Below are 27,468 nucleotides of genomic sequence, written 5' to 3' on the forward strand. Positions count from 1 at the left end.
TCCCCCGTGCTCCTGCTCTCCCTCACTCTCTCTCTCAAATGCATAAACAAAATCTTTAAAAAAATAAAAATTAAAAAAAAAGAAAATGCCTCCATCTGTCTATCCTCTGTTTATCTCATGGATAGTGCTTAGAGCAATCTGTAGTCATCTTGTGTATGTTTCTTTACCTGTTTATAGTATGTAACTTCCATGAGGGCAGGTTGTAAGGTTTGTTATTTTGTTTTTTCCATTACTCTATCCCTGGGCATGTAGGAGGCACTTAATATATCCTTGTTGGATGAATGAATGAAGGTTGGGAGGGGTCAGAAATGAAGATTTTGAAGTCAGAAACATTTAAGTGGTTAAGCTTCTGGTTAATCATTAAACATAGCAGGAGAAAGAAGCTCAGGAGATAATAAAAAATCGTCAACATTTGCAATGGAGTAAGAATGAACACTGAGATAGAAGGGGCATAAAGGTATGAAGGGAGCTAGAAGAAAGGTACCAAGAAGCCAGAGAGGGGAAGTTGAAGAAAAACAGTAGAGGTGATAATGTTAAGTATCATAGGGAGGTCAATTAAGATGAAGACCACAAATTCTTCCTTACATTTACCAAGGAGGGGGCTCTTTGCCAGAGCCCTTTCAGTGCAGTTGGGGGAAGAGCCAGATGACAGCAGCTGAGAAGCTAGTGGGAGCTGAAGTTGAGGAGGTGGAGACCATGACACTTGACTATGAGGGAAGAGCAATGCCAGGGCAATATCTGGTGAGAACACAGGGCCAAGGGGGATAGGAAGGGCTGGGGAGTGTTTCGAAGCTGAAGGGAACAAGTGGCAGGAAGGATGAGGTCCAGGAGGAAGAGGGTGCGATGCAACATGGATTAAGAAAGAACACTTGAACAGGCTGTCCTCTTCCAATGAGACTGTAGGCAAGGAGAGAAGATGGGCATACATGATTCTCTGCTAGGAATACTCAGCATCTGCCTGGCCAGCCAGACTGAGGTCCATGAGAGCAGATGGTAAAGGTCATGACAGCTGCTGAGACACACAGCTGAGGATATGAGCAAGTCAAGGGCTTTTCTGAGATAATCTGTCCCAATCTTTAAGGCAGTGTGTTTTCTCCAGCATCTCTCTGCAGTATTGGTGCAGGAATAGTGAGTTTCAGGGTTGCTCCAGGATCGGGAGGTTGCAGGGTAAGAGGAATAATGGAAGGATGCTGCTGAGAGTTGGTCATGTGATGGACTGTGGAATTCAGCTGGGATGGAGAAGGTGACTCAGCTGGCCTTGACAGTGCAGTGTGGTGATGAGGCTACACGAAGCCCTGGAAGCAATGGCTGAAGATAAGGGCAGGCCAAGGTTGCTGGGGTCAAGAAGGTGAGGGAATTGAGTGTGTGTGTGTGTGTGTGTGTGTTTCACAAAAATGTTAAATCCAAACAGCATTATGATCGGAGTTGATAGAAAGAATATTGCTGCTATAACAAATAGACCCCAATAAGTATAATGGCTCAAGCACAAGAGGAGTTTATGTCCATATCATATAATAGTACAAGGTGTGTGTTATTGATCAGCAGGCGGGGGTGGGCACAGGGTCCCTGCTCCATGCAGTTAATTAGAGATTCAGGCTGCTGATGGCTCTAACTGCCAACATGTGGCTCCCGAGGTTGTCTGGGGAGCAACATCTCAGTCAGCCAGAAGGAGAAAGGAGCTTGGAAGAGCACAGAGAGAGCTCTGTCTCTAGAAGAGACAGCCATAGGTCTCCCCCCCGCCCCACCCCATTCAGTTGGCTAGAACCCCGCCACATTTAGTTGATGAGTAGGCTGGGACATGTGGTGCACTTGTGTGTCCCAGAGAGGAGAACGTGGATTTTGTGAACAGGTAGCAGCCTCTGCCACACTGCAGTGCCACGGAGAGAAAGACTGATCCAGTTGCTTACACCCTGGATAAATGTGGAGAGGTGGCCCAGAAACTGAGAGATACCAGTGCACTGGAGGGTGGGGGCTTCTGCAGGGCAATGGGAGTGTGATGGTCTGGAAATGACTTTGTCCAGTGGACAGATGGAGTGTATATGAGTCAGATTTATCCGGTTTGAATGCTGGCTATGTTACTTTCTGGCTTTCAATTGGGCCCAGTTATTCAATTTAATTATTTAACTTCTTCCAGCCTTAGTCTCTTCATCTGTAAAATGGGACAGATGCCCCTGATTTCACACTATTCAATGGATAATGTATGTCATAATTTTTAGTGAATAGCAGCAGTTTCATAAGTCATTTTTCTTCTGCTGCTTATTTAAGGCTCTTCAAAGTCACAGACTGAGAGCAATGTTGTTCAAGAAGTTGGGTGAGGTCCGTGGTTGGCTAGAGCAGACCTTACATCAAGGCTACCTGGAGCCAGGTAGGTAGATGTGTAGCAGTCGTGAATGAAGAGGGTCCAGGTAAATGCTGTATAGTAACTGTAACTCAGCCTCAGTGTGGGGGGGACCAGTGGAGTGTGGATCACACAAGCAGAGCCCAGGACCCTTCTCTAGGGGCAGCTGCTACCCTCGTCCAGCCACCTGGGAACAGACATTAGAGTTTCCTGGATCTTCTGATTTCCAGAAGGTGAAAGTGTGGCTTTTTCATGAGAAGTCTCCTCACTCTAAAATGTTGGCCCAATTAAAAATCCATTGAAAACACTGTATAGTGAAACAAAATATGTCTCTGGGCTGATCTGGCCCATAGGCTACCAGTTTGTGACTTTCATATTCTCCATCACTTAAGGCCAGCTATAAGCCTTGGCTTCTGGATCTTTGCTGACCAACGCAACAGCCATAACCACAAGGAGCTATTTATATTAAAATTAATTTAAATGAAATAAATTAAAAATTGAGGCCCCCCCTCCATCACACTAACCATGTTTCGAATGCTCCACAGCCATGGGTGGGGGCGGGGGTAGTGACTATTGTGTTGGACAGAGCAGATATAGAATATTCCCCTCATGGAAGGAAGTTCTTTTACAAGGCACAGCTCCCTGGATGGAAGAGGCATGAAAGGTAGTATCACGTCACAAGTGGTTCCCTTCCTTAGACATTTGTTATGTTTTGCCTGTCTTGATGAATTTGGTATTGTCACACAGCCAAGATGGTGATCAGAAGAAAGACTCGCAGAGTTTCATGTTGTCTCACACACAAGTGTAAGACCCATCTCTGGGCTGTAACTTTGGTGAGTTATGGAGACTTGACTGTGTCGGATGGATGGAGAATCCTCCACTCCAGCTTGGCTCTCTCCACTGCACTCTGAATGTACAAGATGAGATACACGCCCTGTGTGAGGAGAAGGTGTTACATCCTAACACCTTTCAGGCAGGACGCTTGGTTCCTCCAGTGGGAAGGGACTGTGATCTGTCCTAGGTCCTCCTAAGTTGGAACAGATATGCAAGGAAGGTGACTGTTTGGCAGAGATAGGGACTGGTGCTTTAGTCAGGCAAGTACAGTCCATCAAACAGTTCAACTCTCTTGCATCCCATTTTAGGCAAAATGGGTAGCAGTGGCAGTGGTTGGTGGGGGGGTGAGGGGATCTCCAAGGTGCAAAGGCCAGTGGTCCGTCAGTTAAGTAGAGCCCTGGGATGGGGTCCAAGAATAGGTCACTCTGAGAAGCACTAGCTGGTAGGCAGGCAACAGCCTTTCTGTGGGAGACCTGCCATTCTGTGGGAGGTCCGCCATTTCTTGGGTGGTCCTCCATGCATATCAGATCCCAGTTCCTAGAATCCACCAGGCTGGGGTCCAGGGCTAGACTTCCATCCTCAAAAGGGAAACTAGCAAGAGCCAGGCAGGACCCAGGCCATAGGGGTTGATGGCACCTGGGAGGGGCTGGGCCCCAACTCCAACTTCCAGGAACCCCCTCCTTCAAAGGGTCCATGCAGGAGAAGGGGGGCAGTGGAGAGAGTGGAACAAGAGCCCACTGTTAGCTGCAAAATCCTGAATCCCCTCTCAGAGAAAAATACCTAATATCCAACCCTGACTGTGGCACCTTGCAACACTTGCATCCCATTTGGACTTGTCTGGAAACTGAAGAATGTGGTCAACAACGTGATGGGCATTCACAGAATTGGGGACAGGTATGGATGTTTACAATGCCTTTGAGGCAAACCTCATAAATCTGACAGGGAAGGGAAAGGAGAAAAAAATGAGGAGACAAGGAAAAGAAAAGCCCTCCACATTTGACCAAAGGTCTTTTTTGTCCTCTTGTTATCTGCAGGACATTTGAGGCAAGAGAATAATAACCACACAGAGAAAACTAATGCCTAGAGGGTGATTTTAAGATGATGCAAAGGCCAGCAAAGATTTTTGTTCAGTTCTTCCCCTGGACCCTCTGTCTTGGTGGCTTCGGCAATAAGAGCATGAAGCCATTTGGGTCACTCTATTCCTCATGCTTTGATGAGAACCACAGCCTGGAACCTTCCAAACGACACTGTCTCTCTTGGGAATGTGTTCGCTGGTTGGTGTGGGCAGACACAATGGCCATAAGAGAGCTACTTCAGGTTTGCGTGTTAAATGGGCCTGGAGGAAACTGTCAGGAGATGGAGAACCAGGCATTTGGTTAGGTTGCCATCCTAGGAAGGTGATGGGAGGATGGGTTGGACCATGGTCCACTGGCCTGCTCATTGCTGTCATCCTGGGCACCAAACTAACTTTCACAAGCAAGTGGGAGAAACTTCCAGATTGTCCCAGTAAGAACTGCTGTTGAGCATTAACCTCAGTGGGCTGAAATAGTGACGCAAGCAAGCTGCATTTTGGCCAACTGGCTGTGGCTATCCGTGGGCTGAGGGGCTGGCTTAAACCAGGAATGGCCGCGTATCCTGATATTGCATGCTGTGTTTTTTATTATGATGTTGCATCCTTGCTAGTCAAAATTACAATGGCCTTGATGTGTTCTTCCCCTCTTCTTCTCCACCATCTGACTTGGAGGCTGTCATGTGAGTGCCCAGACCTGGCCACCCCAGCAGAGGAGGACTCAGGAAAGGATCGGTGTGGAGCTCAGCTCTGGCCTTGACCCCAAAGAGGGCTGAAAGAGAAGGTCTCAAACCACTGGCTCTCCAGGGGTCACAAGTCTAAGATTCAGACCCCTGCAGCTCTGCTGATAACCTTGGTCGTCCACCAGATGATGACTACTTCTGGTACTTTGTAGGCAAAAATGGCCAAAAGGCTTGATAAAGCCAAAAGCAGGGAGAAAAATAGTGGGAGAGGGAAGGAGAAGGGATAAGGAGCATTTGTCTCAATACTGGGTTGAAAGAATCTTCCAGAGGGTAAACTTGGTCATCCTGCCTTTGCCTATCTGAACGTCCCCCATACCAAGTAAGGATATTTGTCACACTGGAGGATGCCAGTGTTGTAAAGATGTCCTTTGTTCAAGGTCTCCTATCCCATTCCCATCAAGGAGAAGTGTCTGCAGACATGTTTGCAGATCCTAGAAGTTTCTGCAACATGAAGAGTCTCTCCCAGAGAGGGCCTAATCCATCTATAAGTACACAGTGATGCTGGTAGCAAGTTAGAGGTACCCAGGCCCAAGTGGAAGTTCTGCAGTCTTCTCTGGCAGGAGAGAATGGCTGTCATGAGTGCCCTCTGGTCCTCCTGAGAACTTGGACTAAATGGATGGGGCCTAAGACAGAGCCTGGTCATGACCTCTGTGCCTTGGAAGATCATTTTAGACTCAAGGCCCAGTGTAACTATATTTTATAACTGGGACTTTTGTTCAGGGAGCTTATTCATTTAATTCATCTGTTCATTCTTTATCCCTCCCTCCATCCATCCATCATCCACCCATCTATCCATCATCCATCTGCCCATCCATCCATCCATCATCCACCCATCCATTCATCCATTCATCCATCTGCTCATCCATCCATCGCTCATCCATCCATCTGCACATCCATCCATCCATTCATTCATCCATCCACCATCCACCCATCTGCTCACCCATCCATCCATCATCCACCCATCCATCCATTCATTCATCCATCTATCCATCTGCTCATCCATCCATCCATCATCCACCCATCCATTCATCCATCCATTGGCTCATCCATCCATCCATCCATCCATCCATCCATCCATTTATCCATCCATCCATCTATCCATCCATCCATCCAATCCATCCATCTCCCCATCCATCCATTCTTTCAGAATGTGTGTGTGTGTATGCAAAGCCTTATGGTGCATGCTGCAGAAACAAAGTATAGTCTCCCACCATCAGGATGCTTCTTGTGTAGGAGGAGATAGTGTATAAAGAAATAACACTGGAAACTGCTTCTGGCACCCTGCTAGGAATCTTTATAGGGCCCAGTGGTGCACAACAGAAAGAGTGGTCAGATCTCTCTGGGGGCTCAGGGGTGCTGCATAGAGGAGGTGATGGTGTGAGGGGCCAGAGAGGGGGTGCGGTGCTGGGAGAGGTGGACATATGTGTACAGACACAGACTACAAATAGCCTGACACATCTAGGGAAGCTGAAGAGCTTGACGTGGCTGGAGCATGGGGGGTGGAACAGGGATGCCGACAGCGCCCAAGAAGGCACGAGAAGTAGGCAGAAGCCAGACTATGCGAAAAGCCTGGACCCAGTACTGAGGACTTTGGACTTTGTCACACAGGTATCGTGGAGCTGTGGAAGCATTTTAAGCGGGAGAGTAACAAGGTCAGATTTGCACTTTGGGGCAAGTACTGATTCAGGACCACATAAGATCCAGAAGCAGTGGGGCCCTTAATTCAGCACAGGAAAGATGGTGACACCCCAATGAGACAGTGGCCCTTAGTCTCTTGGGCCCCCAGGATTACTTTCTTCCTGTCTCAGCCAATCACCTTAAAGCGGCCATTTTACTAGTTGAACATCATTCCTCAATTTCTGAGGCACTCCGCCTCCTCCCCTGGTTTGCACGCCTACACGAAGTCAGTGTGGCCCATACCTGTAGAATCTGGTTTAAAAGCCCACATATGTGGTGGACAGTCTACTCCAGTTGGTGTAGCTTTCAGTCACCTCCTTATCTGCTTGTGTCCTATTGGGTCCCGTTCTGCTTCTCGAGGGAGGCCAGGCATGCTCAGAAGTTGGGGGTGCTCAGTCTTTGGTGGGTGACATTGTGGGGGCCCAGGCCCGTGGCAGAGGGGCACAGCTTCTCTGGGGCAGGGGGAGCACCGTGTGTCCTCAGCCCACGGCCTCGCCGTGCACAAGGCCTTGCAACCCACGGAGGGGCTGTGCGTGAGGAGCTTGTGAGCTCACCTCCCGATTACCCTTTGGTCTTCTTGGGCTGGTACACTGTGGATAATAAACTCTAACTCGAAGACAAATGGCAGGTGGGCAGGGGAGAGGGGAGTGAGGAAGGGGGGCAGGAAGCCTAATCTGATGAAGGGAAAATTCAGTAATTCTTTAAATCTTTACAGTATCCAAATGGACTACTTCCAAAAATCCATAGACTAAGCTAATAAATCGCCCCCAAAGAGGTCTCTAGGGAACCTGTTTGGACGAATGGGCTAGAAGCACAGAATGTTTTTAAATAAGTGGGTAGTTCTCAATATTTGAACACGACTTGATTCTTCTAAGAGACTGAAGCTCCTGACATATTTGGGCTCTCTGGACACACAGTTCACATGTTTTCTGAGCCCTCTGTAGAAATGACATAGCTTCTGAACCAGGGAGGGCCCACATGGACGAGCAACTGCTTTATTTCCTAACTGTGTTGGAGCCCGAGCCCTAAGCGTGGGCTTGGAAAAGGGAATCCACCTGCAGGTACCACGGGCGGACCTGCATCTGGAGTCATGCTTGGTGAAGGCCAGGCCCGTGCACCTGAAGGCCAGGTCCCAGTGGGAGAGAAATCTGCATTCACTGCCATGGGGGTGGGGTGGGGGTGGGGGGAGCCACAAGCCTAGGTGACCCAATCCGGTCAGGTGAATTCTTGCCCTCTGGCATTTTAAACACTCAGGTGAATGAGGACTGGCGGGGTGGCAGGTGCACGTCAGGCAGGCAGAGGTGGAAGGCGAGGCTTGGGTCGCCTAGGCTGGAGGGCCAGCAAGCTGGGGCAGGGCAGTGGGAGGCAATCTGCACTGGGTTGCCAGAGAGGCTCTGCTGTTGGGCTGCTCCCCCAGCTCGTGTTTATGGGGTGCTGTGAGCTCTTTGCTGGGTGGGGTGGAGAACAAGGTGGCTTAGGGAGGCTGCAGTTGTGAGGTAGAGACTAAAAAATACAGATGGAAACAAATACACAAAGTACTTCCGCCTGGGATCCCTGCTGTTGAGGGGCTGCTGAGATAGGGAAGGTAGCGAATATGTGGGCGGACTTCAGATAGGGGGTCAGGGCGAGTGTCCCGGAAGAGGGCACTGAAGGGTGAGAAGGAGCCGTCCCTGCAGTGAATGGAAGAGGAGGGGACAGTAGTGGCAACAGGAAATCCGGGTGCTGAGGAGGGGAGGCGGGGAGGGCAGGATGAGGCCGGGAAAGGATGAGGGCAGGATGAGGCTGGGAAAGGATGTCCAAACCAAAACAGTTTGGACAGTTCGCATTTTCTTTAGGCAAGCCACCCGCCAATCAGGGTCTTGCCCTTTTAGCTCCGGGGTAGTATTGTAAGGGTTCAGTGCTCCTTCAAAAGTTCGTGTTCATCTATTATGTTTCCAATGAGAGGAGAGCTGACCACTGACAGAATCTGAATCTTGCTGGGTGATGAAGAAAGAGAGATGGAGAATTAATTTTGGGACAAGGGGCAGTGCCAATGGAATGTACTAAGTCCTTGGAGCTTCGAGTGGTTGCAGCCGGGGGAGTGGGACAGGGGGTAAAGAAAGAGACAGCAGGCCACCCATACCCACTTCTTTCACAAGGTGGGTCCTGGTTTCTGCTATTACTTTATCGTTTAAAGAACTAGCGCCTTGGGTTGTGGGGTCACACAGATCCGGATTCGAGTCCCGTGCTCACTCTTGCACGCACCTGGGCCTGGAACAAGAGGTTTCTTTGAGTTGTATTCTCCTAGCTATACAATAGGGATGTGAAGATTGCCCTAGTAAGATTTTTGGGGAGGATGAAATAAGATGTATTTAAAGCACTCTGCTTCACGTAGACTACAGTAGGTGCTCAATAAATATTAGTTGCCTCCTGCTGACTACATGAGTGTTTTACTAGAAGGCAATCAAGTGGAAGGATAGTGGGAATATTTACTACTCTTTCATAAGATGTTTCCATGGGGTACAGAGCAGGGCCACTGATGTGTATTTTGGGGAGTGGAAAAGTCCTGGGTAGGCCTGAGACCTGAGTGCTCGTCCATGTTCTCCCAGCTTCCTCTTCTGTAAAAAGCAGGGTGTAGTGGGCTACTAGCTGGAGGTAAACTGGTTAAAAAACATCCCTGGGCCTTATCACGGGAGATTCTAATCAAGAAGTCTGGGGGATCCAGCTGATTCCAATGCAGAGGCAAAATCACTCCAGGAACCCTGGGACCAGGCGCTTTCCTAGTTCTGAGCGGAGGACAGAGGGGACCAAAACTGCACTCTCCTCATTCACCACCAGAGGGCGGGCCTGAGGCATGACGGCCAAAGCAAGCTGCTGTCTCCAGCCCTGGGCGGAAAAGACCCTAGGGAAAATCTATAGTTACACAGAGGATGATGTGCAAGGTAGGTAAGGAAGGAGTGATAAGAGGAGAAAGCCAAAGGCCACTAGATTCTGAAGTGTATGTTTTCCTCTGTGTCCCAATGTCCGACGGGACGGGGACAGATGAGCCTCTTGTCTTCACCCAGTAAGGACTTTAGTCGGGATGCTCTCATAGCCCCTACTGAGCTGACCAGTACTCTTTTCTGCAAAAGTGGCATCTGGCTCAGAGGGCCAGTCACTTCCACCCTCATGGGTCACCGCTCCCCAACCCTGGGTAAAGGATGCACCCCGTGGAAAGGCTTGGACGGGCTAGCCCTTGGCTGTCCCTCTGCAGGCTGCCCCATCAGGGTTATGCACCCAAACAAAACGACTGTTATGGCCGGATTCCATCTGCGGGGAAGAAGGCATCATTTCCAGCTCAAGTGTCCTCGTCAGTGCCCTTAGTTTTTGGCAAGGAAGAATTCCAGCACCTTCTCTTTACCACCGCATTAAGTGTAACCTCCTCTGCAGACTGCATTTAAAGCCGTAGCCCTTGGCGGCAGTCCTGCCGCGATGGGGGAACTTCGGGTGTTCTCTTCTTTGCCACTTCTGGGCTCTGTTCTTCTGATCAAAATGTCCGTTTTGGGGTTTCCCTCCTCTGTGACATCCTGAATGTTGCACTTCCACAGAGAGAGGCCCAGGGGGTCCGTGGAAGCAGAACCGGCAACTGCAGCTTCCCAAAGGCGGAAGCTGAAACCAAGAGCAGTGGCGGGCCTGGTCCGAGATGGGACGCGGAGTGAGCCGGCTGCTGAGGAACTGAAAGCAGCCCAGTCACCCTGCAGTGTCCCCGGTGACAGCACTTTGTCTCCCCACCCCCAGTGCCCAGCGAGCTGTATGACTTGAACATCTTAAAAATCCTGACTGGATGTCATCCCTCTTGAGCAGCCCCTTCCCCCCCCACCCCAGGCCCTGTAAAGGGTGAGACATGAGGAAGCGTTTGGAAAGAGTTCCTAGTCTTTGCGAGCTCCAACTTTCAATGGAAGGCATGTAGAAAGAATACTGGAAGGGTGAAGAAGAGAACGGTTTAAGAAACTGGAGCTCAGGGGCACCCGGGTGGCTCAGTCGGTGAAGTGTCTGCCTTCGGCTCAGGTCATGTCCCAGGGTCCTAGGATCGAGTCCCGCATCGGGCTCCCTGCTCAGCAAGGAGCTTGCTTCTCCCTCTGCCTGCTGCCCCCCCCCTGCTTGTACTCTCGTGCTCTTTCTACCTCTCTCTCTTGCTCTCTCTCTCTGGTAAATAAATAAATAAAATATTTAAAAAAAGAAAAGAAAAAAAAGGAAACTAGCGCTCAGGAAAAAATGACCTGAGACGCCTTGTAGGACTCTAGAGTTCTGAACTGGATGCTCTCTCCCTGGATTTTATCAGGCGTGGTGGTATGTGGCAGCTTTGTTTAGGGGATGCTTAGCTTAAAATCCAGGCAGCTACGCCCACACAAGGAATAATGAGCTGCATTATAACAAGGTTCTCTTGCAGTTTCCGGGACTTGGAGGAGAGAAGGAAGACCCAGCAAGCAAAGCGACAGTGCTAAGAGAAAGGCTGAGCTGAGGATTTTGTTGACATTAAAACTCACTGTGGCAGTGACATGGAAGAAACGTGGAAATTCTCTTGGAAAAGCAATGACAGCATTTAGTTATATACCAAACCTTGAGGGCCCCTGCCACAGGTCAGGCAGGGTACTTACTGGTCACCGGAAAAAGAAATGCCCAGCTCTTGGCTTTTAGGAGTCATGCTCTGACGGAAGAAAAGGACAAATAATTACAATACGGAAGGACGCGTGTTCCAGTGGTGGTGAATACAGGAGGTTGTGCTTAATGTTTTCGGAGGCAGTAGGGAGGCAGACGGCACCGAGGAGGTGACCTTTAAGCTCACTTTTAGAGGAAGGGTTGAGGGAAAACGGAAGGAAATGAAGGAAACATGGGGCAGGGCACGGATTGGAGAAGGCGCACGGCCTCGAGAGGCAGCGTGTGTGCTGCCCCATGTGTGCATGCACCCCCTGAGCCTGGGGATGGAGGCATGGGTGTCAAGGGACGGGAGGTGAAGTTGCAGAGGAGGCTGTGGGCAGAGACTGATAGAGATCCTGGTACAACGCTCTTTTTTCATGTTTGATATGCATTTAATTTTTAAAAAGATTTTATTTATTTATTTATTTGAGAGAGAGATCATGAGCAGGGGGGATGTCTAGATGGAGAAGCCGATGTGAGCCTGGATCCCAGGACCCTGGGATCACGACCTGAGCTGAAGGTAGACGCTTAGCGGACTGAGCCACCCGGGCGCCCTGATGTGCATTTAATTTTTTAAAAGTTCAGAAAAATCACACGTTCTGCATGGAGCACTGGGTGTTATGCACAAACAATGAATCATGGAACACTATATCTAAAACTAATGATGTAATGTATGGGGATTAACATAATAAAAAAAATTAAAAAAAAAAAAAAGTTTAGAAAAATCATGCCCGAGAATAGGCTAAAATATTTGGTTCAGGGATAATGATTTGTAACTTTACAGGAATTTTCGTTGAGTGTTTGTCTAAAGACCATGTGAAAAAACAGTGTATATTAACAAGCCTATCAGTGCAGTGTGGGTGGAAAATTCTTCCCCACCCTCTTTACTTTTCTGCATTGCATTGAGCAGTATGGTAAGAAATGCGGATTGCAGACAGTTCCTTGGCCAATTAAAACTATTTGGTATCTTCTTTGTGCCAAATACTCTTAGGCTGTAGTCGGAACAGACAAATCAATTTAAACCTTAACTCTTTGGATATGTATGAGTGGAAATGTCAGTTATCATGGACTAAGAACCTCATATGGAAGGCTATAGAAATAAGGCTGATACAAATAAGACTGACATACAAGCTTTTTTTACAGGGGTGTCTGGGTGGCTCAGTCGGTTGAGCGTCCAACTCTTGGTTTCAGCTCAGGTCATGGTCTTGGGGTTCTGGGATGGAGCCCTGTGCGGGTCTCTCTGCTCGGCAGGGAGTCCGCTTGGGATTCTCTCTCTCCCTCTTCCCCTGCCCCTCCCCCTACTCTTCCTCTCTCAAATAAATAATAATTTTTTTTTAAAGTTTTTATTACAAAGCAAAGTACTCACTGGCAAATTAGTAAATAACAAGATAAATCTGTTAAGATCAAACAGTTCAGGAGCAGGAAAATTTAACAAGAATATTTAACAATTTAATTAGAAGTCATTCTGTTTTAAATTAATTTGAATCTCATTATTTGCGTGCTTGCCTAGTGGTATTTTACTCATGATTTAATAGAACACTTACCCCCAGCCCTTTTGGAACCTACAGTTGGCTTTCACTTGTAGCAGGGCACATTTGAGCTTCCTCAGACTTGTGACTTTAACCCTTACAGCTTGACACCAATACCTGCTGACATCAAGTCACTTTGCTCTTAGCACATCACATAGTTGGAGGGGGGAGTGCTTCCACTTTGTTTTCAAGATGCACAGCTAATTGGAACTTGAATGAATTAACCAGCTATGAGGTTTGCTGCATGCCCCCACAGCTCTTTTCTGGGACTTTAGAATTTACCAGAATAGGAGTGAAAGAGTACAATCTTATACAATCTTACACCTTCTGGACAGACAGGTAACCATCCAAAGTGGCCAGATGCAGAAAGACATTGGAACGTGGCCCACAGTGGCCCCAGGATTATTTTGTATTTATCTGGCTAATCTTTGCTGAGCAGGTATGAGCCAATTAAATAGACTCTTATTTTTTCCCATGGCTGCCTGATGGCCTAGATTATGGAAGGATTCTATCTATCGTTTGATCTCAAGCAGAGAAACCCAAAGCCATGGGCCTACCCAGATGTTTTAGTCATTGCACCTGCCTGGGCGACATCTCCAAAGAGACCCCTGGTAGATTGCTCGGGATCAAGTGGATTGGCTTGTTTCTCCTATTCTGAAGTACAAGCGCCAGTATACAATTTGGACCAGCAAAGCGGAGGGGTTCCAAGCCTGTTCAACTGGTAGCGCCAAGAAGACAGGCTTTGAACGCCGTTTGAATTGTAACTGGTATCTCTGAGTGGGGAGTGAAGAGTGGCCTGTGTTTTTAACTCTGATTCCGGAGGTTCTCTCCATGACTTAGTTTCCCCTTCTTTCATTCCTCCAGCTTCCCCACAGTTCATCTCCGCTTTGTGCCCCATTGTGTGATGTGGAGGCCCGTCGACAGCACTGTAATGCCAAGTTTTTCCTTGACAGATCTGCAGGCACCGGTGAAATGCACCCCTCTATTCCCCCAAATGGGTCTGGGTGGGTGTGGCCGCTCAAGAGAGCTGGGCCCTACACTGGGCCTCAACGGGCGGCCCGCGGGCACCAAAGGGCTTTCCGGGCCGGGTTTCCCACCTCTCTCCCAGCTCCAGCAGCCGACCACACGCGGCCTCCCTTCCCTGCTCGCAGTACTAAGGGCTATGGGTTTTGCTGCCGGCCGCCAGGCCACGGAAACCTGCGGCCCGGCGCCTGCCCTCAGGCTAGCTTTCCTCCCGCAGCTCGCCTCGCCTCGCCGCCAGCGCCCCAGGGAGCCCGACCGCGCGCCCGACGCCCCCGCACCGCTCCCGCGCCGCCCGGCTCGCAGGCCGGCGTCTAGGCGCCCCTCTCGGGGGCTGGGCGGCGGACGGGCGTGGCCGGCGCCGCGAGCCCTCCCCGCCCCGCTCCCCTTCCCTCCGCTCGCTGCCATTTGAATTCCCCCGTCGACTCCTGGGCGGAGGCCGAGCGAGCCTTCGCGAAGGGCGAGGGCGGCGGGAGGAGGGCCCGGGCGCCCCTCCCGGGCGGCGCGGCGCCGGCCGGCGGCGCAGTCGCGCGCTCGCCGCCAGCAAAGCCATTGGCTCGGCGCAGTCACCCCACGCGGGGCTGCAGCGGCGGCCTCCGCGGATTGGCGCGCGGGCGGGCATCCAGCGGGGCGCGCGCGAGCGGGTGCGTGCTGCATGGGCTGCAGCGAAGCCCACCGTCGCCGGGCTGGGCTCCCCCGGCCCGTAATGACCACCCTTCCATTGTCCTTGAGTTGCTGATGCTGCTTTTGGGGCGGCTGCCAGCCACAGTCCCTAAGGCTCCGGCCTAAAGAAAGGGCGCGAAAGGCGCGCTCCCCTCTCGGGCGCACGCACCGACCGCCGCCCTCGGCGGCACACTGCAGCATTTCGCGCTCTCGCGCCGCTCCCCTCCCCGCCTGCACTCATTTGCATATCCCACGATTATGGCCAATCAGGGCTCGTCTCTCTCGAAGCGGATGGCTTTTGCCTGAGAGGAAAGGGAGTGGCTGGCGGCGCATGCGCCGCGGTGGCCGACTTGAACCGAGGCTTTTATTGCTGTAGTTTATTTCCACCCCTTCCCTCCTGTTCTCTCTCTCTCTCTTTCTTTTTTTTCCGCCCTAGCTGGGGCTGTGTTGGAGCAGAGGAAGAAAGAGAGACAGAGAATTGCATTTATCCCTTACGTTCCTGAAATCTGCTATCAGCAAGACCAGCTAAGCGGTTGCAGCTTTTTCAATCCTGCAAAAAATACCATCTCTTTCCTGGCAATTTTTGCTTTAAAGCTGTCCTCTTGAAATTATTTTTTTCCCAGGAGAGAGATGTCTTATCAGGGGAAGAAAAATATTCCACGCATCACGGTGAGTTTGGTACTTGGGAAATCTGCGGTCGGCCAGCAACCTTTTGTGGCAAAGAACATCTAAGGAATTTTTTAAAAGGAGGGGGAGGAAGAGGAACACAACTTTTCTTTTTTCTTTTCTCTTTTTCATGTTGCTAAAGAAGGCGATCGGGGTGGTGGGAGACGCAATCATATATAATTGTAAGCTACATAATTTGTAAGGCATTAAAATAGGAGCGTAAGTGCATTAAAGGACGTCTTAGATAGCGCGCCAGATCCGCTGTATCCTTTTATTGTCAGTGCGAGATGCTGCAGTGCTGGCCTGCGGGGTGTAAGCAAATGGATGCCAGATTGAATATGCATGGTTGAAGCTCGGATATTGTTCTCCGGGCTGCGTGCTGTGAGGCTGGACTCCAGGAGCTGGATGGGGGAGATGGAGAAATGGATTCTCCCTGTGCCTCCCGCCCCCACCATAAAGGCTTTCTGGAGCCTTCCTCTGGCTTCTTAGAAAAAGGAGGGGTTTCAGCCCGGAGGCGTAATGACAGCAGAGGGATGCTGGAAAGGGCAGGGAGTACCGGGATGATGTGGAAACGGGAAGGGAAAACAGGGACGCGGTGATGAGCAGAGGAGGGTGGGGGGCGAGGCGTGGGCTTTTTGTTGATCAGGGGCTGGTTTTCGGTGGCCCTCTCGGCTTCCTCGCCCTCGGTTTGGGGCCGGAACCCTGGCAGGGCTCTGAGCTCGCTTTCTTGTGTCTTTCTGCCCCTTCTGCAGCCAAGGAGGCGCCTGTGTTGGCGCATACAAAGCGGGCTGGGAGGGTGGGCGTTGGGGACAGCGCCGAACCGGGCTCGCGGAGGTAATGGCGCTGCGCGAGGCGCGGAGCAGATGGCCCGGCCCGGCCTCGGCCAGACAATGATCGTAGCGGCGGGAGGTGTCGGCGCAGTTCTGGGGCCTGGGGTTGTTGGTTTGTAAATCACGAGAAAAAAACATCGAAGCGATGGATTTGCGATGCTTCAGCGCTGAACCACAGGTTCTTGCCTTCACCGCTCTCCTAACCCCCACCCTCTCCCCATCTTTTCCTGGAAAAAAATCGCACCAGCCCTAGTTCTCTACATCCCCGAATAAAATCCCGGGGAGGGAGGAACGCGAGGGAAATTCATTGTTATATAATGATGTGCAATTGGAATTGGCCAGTTGATTGCTGGGTAGAACCCAGGGCTGAGGCAGAGACCGAAAGAATCCTGGTAAACTCAAGATGTGTTTAGGGCTGGATTTGAGGGCGCGCTTTCGCTCTGGTTTCCTCCTTAGCCACGGACACCCCGGCTTTCTCTGGATGCACAAGGGCACACCCATCCGCAGGAGAGAGACGTGGAAACAAATGCAGAGGGGAGGGGGCGTGTGCTCGGGAGGACTTTATGGGATGAGCCAGGCTGTGCTACGGCGAGGGTGGGTACTAGCTTTTTCTTGAAGGCCGAAGACCCAAGATCCGAAAGGGCCGGGATGAGGGGCACCGACCCTACGTTACGTGTTCCCGGCTCTGGAGGAAGGAGTCTGGGGAGTGGGGGTGGGGAGCAGATTTGCTGCAAGCCTCAAATAATTTGTTGTCTTCGTGAATGGAAAAGGCAGTTTCATTTTGACAGTGTGGGGAGAAAAAAATTTAAAAAGCAAACAAGACTTTTTTTTTCCTTTAAAGAGCGCCCCCTCTACCCTTAAAAATCTGGTTGCATCATTTTAGGACCTATATAGCGTGGTTTCCCTCCTTCCATCATCATGGCCAGCATCTTATGTAAGAAGCCTTCTGGAAGGCACTAGAGTGGACGGGGCTGTGATGTCTCATTTTTTTTCTTAGCATGATGTTGGCTCGGGGATTCACAGTGATGGCTGGGACAGGTACCGCAGTGACTAAGGGAGCTGGTAATGAAGGGCAGGGCTTCTCCTTCCCTTCTAGGTGAGATTTATCCTGTTAGAGCTGGAGACTGGGGGAAAGGGGGAAAGATCATTATAGACGGAGAAAAGGGCACTGGAGCAGGTGACCTTGAGCGAGTGGCTTAACCCCTCAGCCTCTGTTTGTTTATGTGTCATAGGAATAAGAATCTGGCCCCACCCACCTCACAGATGTGTTTTCGAGGCTTTGGTGACTTAGGGTACATGACAGGATTTTGTAAAGGTCTTTACATTTACCTTATACAAGTCCAGGAATTACTGTTGACTCTTTATTCTCATTTGACTTTCCAAAGTCTATAGCAGGATGAAGGACCCTACAGTGTACAAAATTAAAATGATCTTACTGTTTTTCATAATGTTAGAGAAACAATAAATACTTTCTGTACCCGGCTGTGTGTGCATTTATGTGTAAAAGTATCTTTTTTCCCCTAGGTGTCTAGCAGCTTATTTATTTATTTATACCTCCCACCCCCTATATTTTTTAAAGATCTCTATGATTTTCTTTTTTTTGGTGGGTGCTAACTATAAAGAGCACTTAGTAAGAATACTGGTTTGTAACTGAATAAGTTAACCATTGTCAAAGTGAAGTCATCCTCTGAAGTGTTTTGTATATTAAAAGAGCAGTCTGTGGTTCAACTTGTAACCCAGTCTGGAAGAATACAGGTGCATCTCCACTGAACCCAGGCTGTTAACATCACATTCCATCAACAGCAGTTGGGATAGAGATGAGTCATAACGTAGCATTTCTATTGCATTTCTGGCCCTCATGTGCTGCTTGTCATAGATCTGTGTTTTTCACCAATTAAAATACAAGTGCATCAATAATGTAGATTTTGGAACTTGCCTTTTCATCTACTTGATCACAAAACTCTACCTTTTTCTTAGCAGCTTGGTATTTAAAGTGGTGTATATTTGAAGTATATCCCCTCCCCCCTTGTTACAATCTCTGATTTACCTCAAAGATAAAAAGCAAATATAAAGAACATATTGAAATGAAACTTTGCAATGGTTGAACCAAGTGTTGTTTGTATAGAGTATCCCATGACAACAAACTTGGTTAATTTTTCCCCGACACCAACCTTGCCAAGAATTGACTTCCCTACATGTGGGTGTATTTTTTTTTAGAATGACGTTTAGCCTAAAGCCATTTAAAAAATATTGTCTTCTTTATCTGAAATGTTTTCACTGCTCTTTAAAGGGAGATTGTTAGGTATTCTTTCATTTTCTGTCTTTCAGTGGAAAGGGATCTTTTTTGTTTTGTTTTGTTTTTAAACCTAGGATAAGCTTTGAGCTTTTGCCAGTATGTTCTGATTCATCAAGTGATGAATAAGTTGTCATTTCAGGTTCACCTTTGTCACTGAACCTTTCCAAAATTGACTTATTTTGAGCATCTCTTTGGAATAGTGAAAAATATGTCCTTAGCTCATTGTCTTAGTACCAGTGTTTCTCATCGGTCGGGTATGAATTGTGACCTTATTACTTTCTTTGTTTCAGAGCGATCGTCTTCTGATCAAAGGAGGTAAAATCGTTAATGATGACCAGTCATTCTATGCGGACATATACATGGAAGATGGGTTGATCAAGTAAGTGTAACTCATAATAGAGACGAATTTGTGTACCTTCCTGTACAGCTCACGTACACAGCATCAAACTCTGGTGACTTCAAAGCCCCGACTACCTTAGGGTCTGTTTAAGCTCATTTTGATTGGTGGTAATTAGTGAATTTGAAAACTCAGATTTAGGGAATTCAAAGCCACAATTAAATGCGCACCCATTTCTTTATGTGTTATGCAATTCACTGTTTTAACTGAGGTGACACAATATCATCTTGTTGCCAGTTCAAATACTTGGTTTATGATCTATTGAATATATTAAAGGTTTTTCCTGGAATGTAGTTGTTTCGGTAGATTGCCCAATCTAAGACACAAGCGGTGTTCCAGCCTCTTCTACCAAGAGAGCACATCTGCTTTCTTAATTAAGAATCCAAGTTGCTGGGGCCAATGGACACCAAATTAACAACCAAGTAGCAGACAAAGTACTGCCTCATCCTGAGGGAATTGTAGGTTTCATTCTGTAACACAAATAAGACTGCCCTTGTGTTTATTGTGTATTGTGTTGCAGAGGAGAACCAACAGAGGGTTAAGTGAGCTGAGTATATACCAGTATCCTCCTGCCCTTCAGACTGGGACAGCTCACAGGGCCCTGGAGAAGGAGCACATCTGTTTAAAGACAAACACTGTAGCAAATGACATCTTTTAAATAAGCAGCATTCATCAAGTGCTAGCAGCAAACCAGTCCAGAGGAGTGGAAAACTGGAGTGGATGTGTCTGTTGCCTGGAAACTCACACCCTGATTTATGAACCTAAAATAGGTTTTAACATTTCCGCATTTAATGTTTTCTCCATGTGTGTTTGCTTGTGACATTCTCCGCTCCAGGCTCTCAAATACCATGACTTTCATGTTCCATTTTCCCCCAATTAGAAGGCAGCATGATACTGGCCTAGAAGTGAGAAAGCCTGCATGCTATTTTTAGTCAACACTAATTGTTTTAGAACTTTATCAACTCCTCCTTGATTACTTTTTCCTTCTGGAAAAAAAAAAAAAAAAACTGGTAGCAAGATGTAGCCCAGATGTTTTTTAAAAATTGGAAATGAATCCATGTCCCCCAACATAATATCAGTTTTTCTTTTTTTTTTTTTAAAGATTTTATTTATTTATTTGACAGAGACACAGCGAGAGAGGGAACACAAGCAGGGGGAGTGGGAGAGGGAGAAGCAGTCTTCCCGCCGAGCAGGGAACCCGATGCGGGGCTCGATCTCAGGACCCTGGGATCATGACCTGAGCTGAAGGCAGACGCTTAATGACTGAGCCACCCAGGCGCCCCATAATATCAGCTTTTCTGTCCTTAGTATCTGAGTTGCTGAGCACATGCTTCCAGATTTTTAAATAGTTGTAATCATCCTGTTCACTTTTTTTGTTTCGTTTTGTTTTTTCTTTTGCTTTGTTCTACTACTACCTTTCCACCCCTGTTTTTTCAGGGTTGAAAATAAATGTTTGTAAAGTGCAGCCAGACCTGGAGAGAATTGCTCTACGATAATTAGTTCAACTACGTGTGTTACAGCGAAAGTGTTGTGACCTTTTATGTAAATATCTTGGGCTTTGTTATCATTTGATCTTAGGGGTTTTCTGGCAACTAAACCTCTTCGATCAGGGCTTCTGGTGTCTTATTTAAATTTTGTTTTCTAGTATGCTCTGCTTTGCCCCTTAGTTGGGCATAGGGACTGGGGACCGCACATATTATGAAAACGAACAATAATGCAAAAGGTCTACAGAACCTAGGGAAGGATGGTTTCTGGCTGCGTGAAATGTCTTTCAGATGCCATTTGATTCAGGGATGGTTCATTTATAGCCGTTATCATCCATCCTGTTTATTTAGGCAAATAGGGGAAAACCTGATTGTGCCAGGAGGCGTGAAGACCATCGAAGCCCATTCTAGGATGGTGATCCCTGGAGGGATTGATGTCCATACCCGCTTCCAGATGCCTGACCAAGGAATGACCTCCGCCGATGACTTCTTTCAAGGCACGAAGGCAGCCCTGGCTGGGGGAACCACCATGATCAGTAAGAGAGCTTAAAAATAATCATCTTAGAGCTTGGTAGCCATTATTGTTTGAAAATGAGTCTTTGTTGTTTGATTCTTTCCTTCTGAAAGTTGCTGGACTGAACAGTGGATTGATATACCGCAGAAGGGGGTGGGGGTGGGCCAGCTGTTTGTCTGGGTGTCCTTGTCCTCATTTTCATGTCCAACTCGGAGTTGTCCAGTTGAACTGGAGAATACGGTTCTAGAGAATTTGGTAGGATAGAAGGAATGGCTTTTTGCTTTCTCTGCTTGAACTTTTGTCTTCCTTAACCTGAAAATGTGATTTGTTTGTGGTCACTTTAAAGACACAGCGTTTGGAGTAGGTGTCAAAACTATCCGTTTTGAGCCTTTGCTCCAAAGTATTTGATTTGGGTTTTTAAAGAATTCCTGAGGGTGCATCTTACTGGAATGAAGATGGGGTGCAGTAAATGAAATGTTGAAGCGGGAACTTCTCTTCTACTGCTGAGAAAATCAAATCGGGGGAATATTTCCTGGCCTGGCTTTGACATAAATGGATTTGGGCAGTCCTGCTTGGAGAGGGAGCCACAGATACTATTAATTGTCATTTAGATATGAAAAGTGCCAGCACCAACAGCTGGGTGTCCTTCATGCATTGCTGCGAAGAATTTATGCTTTTCTTTCAGCTAAATCTAAAGTGTATTTCCTGGAGTCCTAGCACACGTGTTAAGAGTTTGCTTGTAGAATGGCAATTTCCAGTGTGTCTCTTGATGTCCCTGTAACAGATCTTGTTTTTGAGGAGGTGAGCAAGCTACACAGTGACCTGTCAGACACATAGGTAAAAAAAAAACAAGTTTATCTGAGAGTGAAAGTAAATACACAGTCTATCTTCAAAACTTATAGTTCAGTTCAGAAGAGGGTCAAAGTAGAAAGAACTTCGCTATTTTATTCCTTGGAGAAACCCCTTTTACTGCTTATTTTTCAGAATGATGGTCTTTTCCCCTATAACTTTATGATCCAGTCTCTCAGTTCCTCTTTTCTATCCTACCACCTAGGTGAACGTTACCCTGCCATCCCCTCCTAGTTCTGAGTTCCTCTACATTTTAAATTGCGCATTCCTGGTCTTCTCTCGGTCTCCGTCTTCAGAGTGTCTGAAGGATCAGGGACCGTTCTCTCCTGGTTCAGCTCTCTAATGACACAGCCTGCAGGTTTAAGCCTTATTACTTCTTTGTTTCTGCTGCACACATCACCTCCTAACCTAGTGGGGGACATTCTCAAGGGGCGAGGGGACCCCCCCCACACACACACCTCAGGACCCTGACCTCCTGGAGAAGGCTGCCATTTTGTCAGTGACGTCTGTTAAGACTTACTTGGTACCAGTGGGCATGGCTGCCTGTCCTTCAGCGCCGGTGCAGAGCCTCCAGGGCCAAATCAAGGCTATAATCTGCCTCCGTTTGGAGTTCATATGAGGGCCCTGTAGGCCCCCACGTTGGTCACAGAGTATTAAGAAGCCATAAATAACATTTCCTGAGTGAGTGGTCAGTGGTGTCTCTCACTAGAGGGATTGCTGGGCCGGAGCGCTCCATGGTAGAAATGCCGCTAACCCGGAGTCTGACGTTCTGGTCTCCGTCCAGCATTAAGTTGCTGTGTGACCGTGAGCAAGTCACCTCCCTTGGTGGGGCTGCTCATCTGCACAATGAAGGATTTGCTCAAGATGACCTTGGATGTCCCTTTCAGCTCCCACATTTGGTGATTCGCTGAGCTCAGACACAGTTTGTGATCAAATGCACTTCGCTCAGCAGATGCATAAAAACCCTGTTTCTTTTCAGACTTATTTGAAAGACCCCATCATTCTGTTTTCTCCTCTCCTGCATCCCTGAATGTGCCTTTCACTCCTCACACTTGACCCATTCTTTGGCCCCCGCTTCCCGCTTCTCGTCTCTTCTCTGCATTCCCATCCCCCACCACCTTCACCACGAGTCAGGGCATATCCCTTCTTGCTGATGCCTTGACTTACTCTTTGACCTTCCTCCTCAGCAGCTCTGGGGTTCTTTCCCTTCATTCAGGGTGGGCTCCTTCTGAGCAGGGACGAAGGACAGCTCCACCAGTCCTGCCTCTGGCCTGGGGGCTGAGAACAGTCAGCGGAAGGCCTTATGGCAGGTCAGAATGAAGGGGAAGTGAGAAGTCGGACCGCCTGCCTTACTCAGTTGGGCAGAACGTGATCGTGTTTTATTGTAGGGTTTGTGATACAGTCAGTTAGGCCAAAGAGTAGGGGAGTTTAATGAGCACACCCCAAAGAGTGAAAGTCCTCAGCGGTGGTGGGGATGTGGTCAGAGTTGTCATACCCCAAACTCCACTGCTTTTATAGCCTGAGAAAAATATTAACTACCCTCGCAAATAACCACCCGTGGTTACTGACCTCTACAGAATGCCCACTGGCCTGCCCTTCCCTTAGGATGTAAGTGGGAATAATACAGGTGAAGAAGTCAGGATTTTTTCTGCTTGCTGGTCATATATTCTGCACTGGCTTCCAGTGAGTCCCTGGCACGGGCACGCTTTACGGAGACAGTTTTGCAAAGAGGGAGAGCTAGCTTCACGTGACTTTGTTGGTACCTTCGACCTCCTCCTTCAATGAGATCGTAGCTTCTTCAGTGAGCATGGAGGCCAAACGGAAATGCTTAGGGCACTTGAAAAGATTCAAGTGAAAACTTGCAGAAACAAGCCATCGAAGTAAATTGGTGCCCCACGGCCCACACCCCTGTGCTGCCATCTCTCCGTGTTGCTACAAGCACGTGCCCTTTGCTGTGTGCTTCTCAGGTCCGTCTGCATCGGCACTGCCCAAGGTGGAAAATGTAGCTGAGCGGTCCAAGTTTAAAAATGGAGGTGACACGTCAGCAGCAGAAAATAATATTATTGCCATCAAACAGAGCCTCCCATTCAGAATGGCACAAGGAGATCTTTGTAAGGGGCGCTCAGTGCCGGGCAACTTTGCCCTTCCCATCCAGTGATGGGTGGGCGGAACCTCCAGACATGCCGTGCAGGCGGCTTCTAGACCGGCTGCGGGGTCGCGGAGGTGGCGGAGTTGCGTCTTGGGGAAAGTGCTGCTGGCCTCCCTGGGAGCTTTATGATCATCAGAGTTAAGACCCCAGCATCTCTGGGAAGCAGATGGGAATGGTTACCTCCATTTTATAGAGGGGAAATCTGAGGCCAGAGGGAAGCGCATTATTTGCTGACACTTTACCATGTGCGTTAGTGTAGGTGGTAGGTGTGGAAAACACACCTGCGGCTCTGGCTTCACCCTGCCAGCTGTGTGACCTTAAGCCTCAGTGGCTTCATCTGCAAAATGGGGAAAGTTACAAAGATTGACTTGGAGACATCGGAACAGTACTTGGCCCATAGTGAGCACTCAGATGTGGTAAGTTACTGTTATTCCATCTGCATTAGGTGCCAGCAACCTCCCATCTCTGTAGAGACCCCCTCTGGATCTCTACTTTCTTTCTTTTTTTTTTTTTTTAAGATTTTACTTATTTATTTGACAGAGAGAGAGACAGTGAGAGAGGGAACACAAGCAGGGGGAGTGGGAGAGGAAGAAGCAGGCTTCCGCCGAGCAGGGAGCCCGATGTGGGGCTCGATCCCAGGACCCTGGGATCATGACCTGAGCTGAAGGCAGACGCTTAACGAACTGAGCCACCCAGGCGCCCCAGGATCTCTACTTTCTTAACGGAGCCAGAGAAGAGGCTCCACCTGCGGGAGGAAGCAGGGCTTCTCCAAGCGTGGCCAGCAGGCTGTGAACCCCAATGTCACCTGCATGCATCCTAAAAACATGCAGTTTCTTGGGCCCCACCCAGCCTATTGAAGTAGAGGGTGTGCTGGTGGGACCCGTGAACTTGTATGGTGATTGTCACATGCACTTGAGCTGTTTGCAAATATGGATCTCAGGGGTCCAAGCCAGCTCTCCAGACTCTCGATGTCCAAGACCAGGAGCCACAGCTCAGAGAAGAGAGCCCGACTGTCATTTCTGCTAACCTGAACTCCAGGCTTTCCGTGGAGGGGTGGAGCCCCAACACAACACACCATACAGCAGAGATCCGGATAGGACTTGAGCACGGAGAAGGTGAGGACAGACTGCTGCTGCAGGCCTGGAAGGGGCCTCTCTCTCTCTCTGAGCTCTGGACTTGTCACCTTGCAGATGGGGCCCCCTGGATGTGCCTCAGGCACCTCCATCCACCTATCCCCAGGCAGCCTCTCCTGGTGCCCAACCCCAGAGAGGGCCTCCGTCACGGTCATGCTGGCTTGGACCCATAAACTCACCGTGTGCTGAGGTGAGAATGTTGTCTCTGTATTATCTCTGGCACCCATCCCATTACGGCCACTGATTCATGCCTTTGTTGCCTGTACTGGATTTTTGCCCCAGCCTCCTGAGGAGGCTCACTGCCTCCAGGAGCCTGTCTCTGCAGCCTGCACGTCTCCTTGCACCCTGGGCTCTTTGTCTGGCCCGGCAGGGATCGTGCCATCTCCCTCCCGTGAAGCCCTCAGAGGGCTCCCTCTTGCCCAGAGAACGCAGCTCTAGCAGCAGAGCCCTCCACGTGACGCAGCCCCGCTGCCCCAGTCTGGACTCACGTTGTCACCTCGGCCAGGGATGCCCTTACCTTCTTTTCTTTGTTACCCTTGGAGGCCCTGCTAGGTGTTACCTCTGTCCCAGAGCCCCTGCTCAGCCCCCTTCACTGTAATGCACCGTGGCTTCTCTGTGCCTTGGCAGACATTGGGTCTTTATCCCATGGCCCTTATGGCATGCATCCTGTGTTACCGTTTGATCAAGCCTCCTGCCCCTTTCATTTCCATCCTCCCCACGCACCCAGCTGTGTCTCACCCTTCAGGCACTCCACTGATGCTTCCAGTTGAGTGAATGAATGAATGAGTGAATGAGTGAATGGAGACTCTAAGGGGACTTGGTTTCACACTTCATCTGAGCGCGATGCCAGAGTCCTGAGAATCCCGGGGTAGGGTTAGCGTGTCTGATGTCCATCATGGTCATCCTGTTGATCAGTTGGGGGAGGGAGGCAGGAGAGGAGAGCCCGGGGCCCATTCCTGGCCTAAGGTCATGATCAGGGACAGCTCTCTCCTCCCCCTTCATCTGGATCATTCTTTCAGGAGGAGGCGGGGTTGCAGTCTCACGCGGTCGTCCTGTGAGAGAGCTTGCTCTTAGCGCACAGGGTCTGATCTGTTTGGGGAGGAGTCCTGAGCACTGTGGGAGACGCAGCGGTCCTTGCCCGACACCCCTTGGGCAGGTCCGTCCCAGTCCTTTCCGGCCAGCCTTGGCTGTGGAGGCGGGAGGCCTGACAGAAAGACGAGGTGGCTTCCCACGGCCCTGCTGGCCAGGCTTTCCTCAGGAGACGTGGCTCAGGGTGTCACTGTGGTACATCCACTGCTTGTCATTTTTTCATCCATGTGGCATTTGGGTTCACTCCCTGCTTCTGATGAGGACACATGTGTGAACACACACACTCTATAATATGAGTTGTCTGTAATTGATACTTTGATTATTCCCTTTGCACCATTCATTTGACTTGGGTTAGAAAGTGTTTACAAAAAAGGCCGACCACATCAGACTAAAGTTTCAAAGTCCAGGACCAAAGTCACGGCCACAGAATCTGCCCGTGGCCTGGCGATTAGAAAGCCACGTTAGCCGATGGGCTGTCAGTGTAGGCTCTTCCTGTCCGCTGCTCACGTCTCCCCAGGCCCACGTTGGTGAGGTCACTCTGTGAGCAGACACCATTGGAAAGGGCCTGCCCAGGTGGCGCCATGCAAGTCTCAGGCAGGAAAGGCGGGATTGGAAGAATCCGTCTACTTCCCGCAGTGTTTTGGGCTGATCACCTACTACCTGCTGCTGAGCAGAATGGAGGAAGGGAGGGAAAAGGTGAAGCATCCTGAGAGATGGCTCAGCTCTTCCTGAAGGTCCGCATATACACTTTACTAAATGCTGTTTTCATGAAGGAGGCCGTTGGGTTGGGCTTGACCAGCCAGCCTCACAGCCCTGTGGGTTTAGGGTAAGGCCCCTCCAGAAGCAGGGCTGTTCCTCTTTGGGTCCCTAGGCCCTATGTCATGGACACTGTGGCAGTTATCCTAATCTCCTCGGAGTTTGGGGAGTCTCAGTACTCGGATGCTCCCAGACTTCCCATACAGCGGGATGTTTAGACTTTTGGGAGCTTCCTGTCGACCCTGTTGCCCACAATGGCAGCTAGAGCCAGGAATGGTAGCGGGGGAAGTGGAAATGTTGAGTTCCAGCAAAGTCTTCCCAGTCTCCGGATGTGGGGGATGGGCTTCCATGGTCAGCATCCTGCGGGATCGGGGTTCTATGTGGCTAAGTTAGAGCCTGCATGACACATACATGTCCGAGGACACCCTTGTTCTGTGTCCTGGCTCCGTAAGTTGGGCAAAGACTTCCGGAGGGCACACATCATTTCCTATCCATTCATATATGGCACCTAGCATAACGTGGACGCTGCCTCTCCTGTCTGCCTGATCAAGAACTGATGAGCCTGGACCAAAATCCGGACCCCATTGCTCCTTCTACAAAGAACTTGGTAGCTTAACGTTGTTGTCCTGGGACCCCTCTTCTCATGTGAAATCCTACATGGGCAGCCCTCCCCCCTCCCGCCCCTCACCACCTGGCAGATAAGGCTGATGAAGGCAGAGCTGCTCTGGCTGAACAGTGGGCTGTGGGAGAGCCGAGGTCCTCACTGTGCTCCCCGT

The 27,468-nt window shown here is 49.4% G+C and overlaps 1 protein-coding gene across 3 annotated transcripts in view; it reads left to right on the forward strand.

The window, feature by feature from the left end:
* DPYSL2 (dihydropyrimidinase like 2) overlaps window positions 1-27,468 on the forward strand; it is a 133,906-nt gene that overhangs the window by 52,022 nt on the left and 54,416 nt on the right. The window contains exons 1-3 of one of the 3 annotated variants that reach the window (XM_032389184.1): window positions 14,846-15,198; window positions 18,612-18,700; window positions 20,554-20,738. In XM_032389184.1, the coding sequence (XP_032245075.1) occupies window positions 15,160-15,198; window positions 18,612-18,700; window positions 20,554-20,738 (313 nt within the window). In that variant the 5' untranslated portion in view covers window positions 14,846-15,159. Of the gene's footprint in view, window positions 1-14,845; window positions 15,199-16,024; window positions 16,204-18,611; window positions 18,701-20,553; window positions 20,739-27,468 lie in introns of those variants that run through there. The other 2 variants (XM_032389185.1, XM_032389183.1) reach the window with 2 other exon arrangements.

This window comes from Phoca vitulina, unplaced genomic scaffold (assembly GCF_004348235.1).
Source record: "Phoca vitulina isolate PV1807 unplaced genomic scaffold, GSC_HSeal_1.0 scaffold53, whole genome shotgun sequence".
NCBI lineage: Eukaryota > Metazoa > Chordata > Mammalia > Carnivora > Phocidae > Phoca > Phoca vitulina.